Source organism: Cebus imitator, unplaced genomic scaffold (assembly GCF_001604975.1).
Source record: "Cebus imitator isolate Cc_AM_T3 unplaced genomic scaffold, Cebus_imitator-1.0 Scaffold38, whole genome shotgun sequence".
NCBI lineage: Eukaryota > Metazoa > Chordata > Mammalia > Primates > Cebidae > Cebus > Cebus imitator.
The window spans coordinates 362,753-370,252 of NW_016107353.1; the positions used below are offsets into that span (position 1 = coordinate 362,753).

Genomic DNA, 7,500 nt, shown 5'->3' on the forward strand with positions numbered 1-7,500 from the left:
CAGTTTCTGCTTTCTGCACATGGCTAGCCAGTTTTCCCAACACCATTTATTAAACAGGGAATCCTTTCCCCATTGCTTGTTTTTGTCAGGTTTGTCAAAGATCAGATGGTTATAGATATATTGTGTTGCCTCCGAGGCCTCTGTTCTGTTCCATTGGTCTATATCTCTGTTTTGGTACCAGTACCATGCTGTTTTGATTACTGTAGCCTTGCAGTATAGTTTGAAGTCAGATAGTGTGAGGCCTCCAGCTTTGTTCTTTTTGCTTAGAATTGACTTGGCTATGCAGGCTCTCTTTTGGTTTCATATGAGGTTTAAGGTGGCTTTTTCCAGTTCTGTGAAGAAGGTCATTGGTAGCTTGATGGGGACAGCGTTGAATCTGTAAATTACTTTGGGCAGATGGCCATTTTCACGAAATTGATTCTTCCTAACCATGAGCATGGAATGTTTCTCCATCTGTTTGTGTCCTCTCTTATTTCATTGAGCAGTGGTTTGTAGTTCTCCTTGAAGAGGTCCTTTACATCCTTTGTTAGTTGTATTCCTAGGTATTTTATTCCCCTTGTAGCAATTGTGAATAGCAGTTCGTTCTTGATTTGGCTCTCTTTAAGTCTGTTATTGGTGTATAGGAATGCTTGTGATTTTTGCACATTGATTTTGTATCCTGAGACTTTGATGACGTTGCTTATCAGTTTCAGGAGATTTTGGGCTGAGACGATGGGGTCTTCTAAACATACAATCATGTCGTCTGCAAATAGAGACAATTTGACTCCTCCTTTCCTAACTGAATACCCTTTATTTCTTTTTCTTGCCTGATTACTCTGGCTAGAACTTCCAATGCTATATTGAATAGGAGTGGAGAGAGAGGGGATCTTTGTCTAGTGCCCCATTTCAAAGGGAATGTTTCCAGTTTTTGCCCATTCAGTATGATATTGGCTGTGGGTTTGTTGTAAATCGTTTTTATTATTTTGAGATACGTTTCATCAATACCTAGTTTATTGAGAGTTTTTAGCATAAAGGGCTGTTGAATTTTGTCAAAGGCCTTCTCTGCATCAATTGAGATAATCGTGGTTTTTGTCTTTGGTTCTGTTTATGTGGTGAATTATGTTTATAGACTTGTGTATGTTGAACCAGCCTTGCATCCCTGGGATGAAGCCTACTTGATCATGGTGGATAAGCTTTTTGATGTGCTGTTGCAATCGGTTCGCCAGTATTTTATTGAATATTTTCGCATCTATGTTCATCATGGATATTGGCCTCAAGTTTTCTTTTCTCGCTGAGTCTCTGCCGGGTTTTGGTATCAGGATGATGTTGGTCTCATAAAATGAGTTGGGAAGGATTCCCTCTTTTTGGATTGTTTGGAATAGTTTCAGAAGGAATGGTATCAGCTTCTCTTTGTATGTCTGGCAGAATTTGGCTGTGAACCCATCTGGACCTAGGCTTTTTTTGATTGGTAGGCTATTAATTGTGGCCTCAACCTTAGCCCTTGTTATTGGTCTATTCAGGGTTTTGACTTCTTCCTGGTTTAGGCTTGGGAGGGTACAAGTGTCCAGGAATTTATCCATTTCTTCCAGGTTTACTAGTTTATGTGCATAGAGTTGTTTGTCATAATCTCTGATGATGGTTTGAATTTCTGTGGTATCTGTGGTGATATCCCCTTTATCGTTTTTTATTGCATCTATTTGATTATTCTATTTTTTATTAATCTGGCTAGTGGTCTATTTTATTGATCTTTTCAAAAAACCAGCTCCTGGATTTATTGATTTTTTGAAGGGTTTTTTGTGTCTCTATCTCCTTCAGTTCAGCTCTGATCTTAGTTATTTCTTATTTTCTGCTAGGTTTTGAGTTTTTTTGATCTTGCTCCTCTAGCTCTTTCAATTTTGACGATAGGGTGTCGATTTTAGATCTTTCCTTGCTTCTCATTTGGGCATTTCTTGCTTTTATATTTTCCTCTAGACACTGCTTTAAATGTGTCCCAGAGATTCTGGTATGTTGTGTCTTCGTTCTTGTTGGTTTCAAAGAACATCTTTATTTCTGCCTTCATTTCATTGTTCACCTAGTCAACATTCAAGAGCCAGTTGTTCAGTTTCCATGAAGCTGTGTGGTTAAGTTTCTGAATTCTGAGTTCTACCTCGATTGCACTGTGGTCTGAGAGACTATTTGTTATGATTTCTGTTCTTTTGCATTTACTGAGGAGTGGTTTACTTCCGATTATGTGGTCAATCTTAGAGTAGGTGTGATGTGGTGCTTAGAAAAATGCATATTCTGTGGATTTGGGGTGGAGAGTTCTGTAAATGTCTATTAGGTTCGCTTGGTCCAGGTCTGAGTTCAAGTCCTGGATATACTTGTTAATTTTCTGTCTCATTGATCTGTCCAATATTGACAGTGGAGTGTTAAAGTCTCCCACTATTATTGTGTGGGAGGCTAAGTCTCTTTGTAGGTCATTAAGAACTTGCTTTATGTATCTGGGTGCTCTTGTATTGGGTGCGTATATATTTAGGATCATTAGCTCTTCTTGTTGCATTGATCCTTTTACCATTATGTAATGGCCTTCTTTGCCTCTTTTGATCTTTGTTGGTGTAAAGTCTATTTTATCAGAGACTAGCATTGCAACTTCCGCTTTTTTTTTTGCTCTCCATTTCCTTGGTAAATCTTCCTCCATCCCTTTATTTTGAGCCTATGTGTATCCTTGCATGTGAGATGGGTTTCCTGGATACAGCACACTAATGAGTTTTGGCTTTTTATCCACTTTGCCAGTCTGTGTCTTTTGATTGGGGCCTTTAGCCCATTTACATTTAGGGTTAATACTGTTATGTGTGAATTTGATCCTGCCATTTTGATGCTAGCTGGTTCTTTTGCCCATTAGTTGATGCAGTTTCTTCATTGTGTTGATGCTCTTTACCATTTGGTATGTTTTGGAGTGGTTGATCCTTTCTATGTTTATTGCTTCTTTCAGGAGCTCTTGTAAAGCAGGCCTGGTGGTGAATAAATATCTGAGTAATTGCTTGTTTGTAAAGGATTTTATTTCTCCTTTGCTTATGAAACTTAGTTTGGCTGGATATGAAATTCCAGGTTGAAAGTTCTTTTCTTTCAAGATGTTGAATATTGGCCCCACTCTCTTCAGCTTGTAGGGGTTTCTGCCAGGAGATCCGCTGTGAGTCTGATGGGCTTTCCTTTGTGGGTAACCCGATCTTTCTCTCTGGCTGCCCTTAGCATTTTCTCCTTCATTTCAACCCTGGTGAATCTGATGATTATGTGCCTTGGGGTTGCTCTTCTTGAGGAATATCTTTGTGGTGTTCTCTGTATTTCCCGGACTTGAATATTGGCCTGCCTTGCTAGGTTGGGGAAGTTTCCTGGATAATATCCTGAAGAGTATTTTCCAGCTTGGATTCATTCTCTTTGTCATATCCTGGTACACCTATCAAACGTAGATTAGGTCTTTTCACATAGTCCCACATTTCTTGGAGACTTTGTTCATTCCTTTTTACCCTTTTTTCTCTATTCTTGCCTTCTCGTTTTATTTCATTGAGTTGATCTTCAACCTCTGATATTCTTCTGCTTGGTCAATTCAGCTATTGAAACTTGTGTATGCTTCGCGAAGTTCTTGTGTTTTTCAGCTCCATCTATTCATTTTTATTCCTAAGCTGTTTATTCTCGTTAGCATTTTGTCAGACGTTTTTTCAAGGTTCTTAGTGTCTTTGCATTGGGTTAGAACATGTTCTTTTAGCTCAGAAGTTTCTTATTACCCATCTTCTGAAGTCTGTTTCTGTCAATTCATCAGATTCATTCTCCATCCAGGCTTGTTCCCTTGCTGGTGAGGAGTTGTGATCCCTTGGAGGAGGAGAGGCATTCTGGTTTTGGGTGTTTTCAACCTTTTTGTGCTGGTTTGTTCCCATCTTTGTGGATTTATTTACCTGTGGTTTTTGTAGTTGGTGACTTTCAGATGGGGTCTCTGAGTGGACGTCCAATTTGTTGATGATGAAGTTATTTCTTTCTGTTTCTTAGTTTTCCAACAGTCAGGCCCCTCTGCTGTAGGACTGCTGGAGATCTACTCCAGGCCCTGCTTGCCTGGGGATCACCTGCAGTGGCCTCTGCACTCTCGCTGGGAGCTGCAATCCAGAGCTGCTCCTAATCAGCCATCAGGTACAACTTTTAAATAGAGCTATAATTAAGAATATCCTAATATATTATTATTATCCCCCAAATAGTACCTTCTACCACCAATTAAAGAAATCCCACTCTATTTCAAGAATCTCATAACATACAGAACTCTTCCTCATTTTTGACCTCAAACTTAGCTCCCATCATTCCCTTCTTCCTACCACCTCCATCACCCCACAAGTACCTATATTGCTCTAGGCACGCAAATTGTTCTACTGAGCTTATTATTATATAATAATATTAGATTCCTTTTCAAGCCTCTATATGTCTACACTAATGCTTCCCCAGCATATGGTCCCCTAGAACAAGGGCATCAATACCCACTAGGAACTTGTTGGAAATGTAAATCCTCAAGCCCCACTCAGACTAATAAAATAACAGAATCGGAAATTCTGGGGGTAGAGCCCAGCCATCTATGTGGTAATACAGTCTTCAGGGTTCTGTTTAAAGACTACTACCCATCACAGGAACACCATCTCTTGTACCTGGAATACCTCTTCCTTCCCCGACTCTGCCAAACATGTGATAATTTATCAGAGTTACAGCTCCTACTACAGATGTCATCTCATTTATGTGCCCTTTCTGATTCTCAGTAGAGTTATTAGATCAGTCTCATAGTTGGCACCACTGTCAAACCAAACCCCCCTTCCATTATGTGCATAAACATTATCTTTTACCTTTGATTATGAATCCCTAAATGCACAAGGAATTCATTCACCTATCTCTGTAGGTCCAGAATCTAACCCCAGAGGGTTTGTTCAATTATTAAAGAACGAGGGTCAGGTCTCAAAGCAATCTACTAACAAATTGGAAAGACCAGTCAACATAAGGAAAGAAAAGTACCAATGAGAAAAAAACCAACTATGAGGAGATGGTGGGATTATGGTGCTTATTGGTGATTATTTTCTAAGCTACAGTCCATGCATAATTTATAATGTCTCAAATAAAAGTCCTTTCAGTTGTCTCCAGTGCCTAGCCTATGAACCCAAAAACATAAAATTTAGGTCATAAGTTCAAGAATTCACTTTAACATTGTAAATGTATCATTTACATTTTATTTAACTAAGATAGACTCTTCATACCTTTTTTTTTTGAGACGGAGTCTCACTCTGTCGCCCAAGCTGAGAGTACAGTGTTGCAATCTCGGCTCACTGCAACCTCCGCTTCCCAAGTTCAAGTCATTCTCCTGCCTCAGCCTCCCAAGTAGCTGGGACTACAGGTACGTGCCACCATGCCCTGCTAATTTTTTTCTATTTTTAGTAGAGGCAGGGTTTCAACTGTGTTAGCCAGGGTGGTCTGTCTCCATCTCCTGACCTTGTGATCTACCCACCTTGGCCCCGAAGTGCTGGGATTATAGGTGTGAGCCACCGTGCCCATCCCTCTTCATTCGTTTCAATGTAGCCTCCCAAATATCTCTGGAGTATTCTCCAAAAGGAAGCCAGTATAGTCGTGCACCACGTAACAACATTTTGGTCACAGACAGACCATATATCAATGGTGGTCCATAAGATTATAAGGCCAGGCGTGGTGGCTCATGCCTGTAATCCCAACACTTTGGGAGGCTGAGGCAGGTAGATCGTGAGGTCAAGATATCAAGACCATCCTGGCCAACATGGTGAAACCCCGTCTTTACTAAAAATACAAAAATTAGCTGGGTGTGATGGCACATGCCTACAGTCTCAGCTACTCGGGAGCCTGCAGCAAGAGAATCTCTTGAACCCAGGAGGCAGAGGTTGCAGTGAGCCAAGATGGTGCCATTGTATTCTCAGTCTCAAAAAAACAACAAAAAAAAAGATTATAATACTTTATTTTCTTATTTTTACTGTACCTTTCTATGTTTAGATACATTTAAATATAGTTACTATTTATGTTACAACTATTTAAGGTATTCAGTACAGTAACATGCTATACAGGTTTGTAGCCCAACAGCAAGAGGCTATACCATATAGCTTAGGTGTGTAAGTAACTACATCTAGATTTATGTAAGTACACTCTGTGAAGTTCACATGACAATGAAATCACCTAACAATGCATTTCCGAGAACGTATCCCTGTTGTTAGGTGTCCCACAACCGTATAGTTGCCATTTCATTTAGCAACCTCTAGACTTTTCCATCTAGACTGGAACCCTAAAATACAAACTCAAGTCCTTGAAATAAATTTTCACTTACAAATGTATTAAAACCAATGAATTGTAATTATTACTTGCAATGCCAGGCTGTTTGGCAATCTAGTTATTAGCTGCAACAAATTAGTGTTTATGGTATCTGAGGATCCAGTCCCACTGAGTAAATATACAGTGTCACAACAAAACAGCTGTTTCTGCTACCAAGTCATTGTATGGAAATACAGAACCAAATCAACATCATAAGAAAGTGAATAAAAGGGAAAAAGAGAAGTGGTGAATTAAGCTTGAGTGGCAGGAGGATTAACCCAGAACATACAGGCACTTCATGAGTCATCAGGGTGTTGGGGTTCATGATGGTCACAAGCTGATGGAGGAGATCCGGCTGCGACACAAAGAGCTCTGGAGCTAGTTTCTTCATTACGTTTTCTAGTTGCTCAGCAGCATACCCTGGTACTCCATACCAGGTTTTTGGCTCACCCCTGGAAATAGATTGTAAAAGTAAATCAATCTGCAATACCAACACAAACAAAATGGGTTACCAGTTCGTATTTTTCAGACTCTGCTTTGTAAGACTACACTACAAAAGAATGTGCAAACTGATGAAGTACCATTAGAAATGTGATGTGAGCCGGCCATGGTGGCTCACGCCTGTAATCCCAGCACTTTGGGAGGCTGAGGCTGGCATATCATGAGGTCAGCAAGTTTGAAACCAGTCTGGCCAACACAGTGAAACCCTGTCTCTACTAAAAATACAAAAATGAGCCAGGCATGGTGGCAGGTGCCTGTAATTCCAGCTACTTGAGAGGCTGAGGCAGAAGATTCGCCTGAACCCAGGAAGCAGAGGTTGCAGTGAGCCGAGATCACACCATTGCACTCCAGCCTAGGCAACAAGAGCAAGATTCCATCTCAAAAAAAATAAAAATAAATTTTAAAAATGTGACTTGGACATATGTAACGCATTTCCCCCTTCAGGTATGAATGAACAGCACATGAGGTCCCTCTCCCCCTCCCATTTGTATCTGACTCTTTAGAAAATGCAGATATGCAGATATCTAGAATTTCTCCCTCCCTTTTTTTGGAGACTGAGTGTTGCCCAGGCTGGAGGGCAATGGCACTATCTCGGCTCACTGCAACCTCTGTCTCCCAGGTTCAAGCGATTCTCCTGCCTTGGGCTCCTGAGTAGCTGGGATTACAGGTGTACACCACGATACCTGGTTA

The 7,500-nt window shown here is 40.5% G+C and overlaps 1 protein-coding gene across 1 annotated transcript in view; it reads right to left on the bottom strand.

The window, feature by feature from the left end:
* The window catches only part of KDM5B (lysine demethylase 5B), an 87,318-nt gene that overhangs the window by 27,217 nt on the left and 52,601 nt on the right, over positions 1-7,500 (bottom strand). Inside the window, exon 12 of the mRNA XM_037737436.1 lies at positions 6,599-6,761. Coding sequence (XP_037593364.1) covers positions 6,599-6,761 — 163 coding nt within the window. The remainder of the gene's footprint in view (positions 1-6,598; positions 6,762-7,500) is intronic.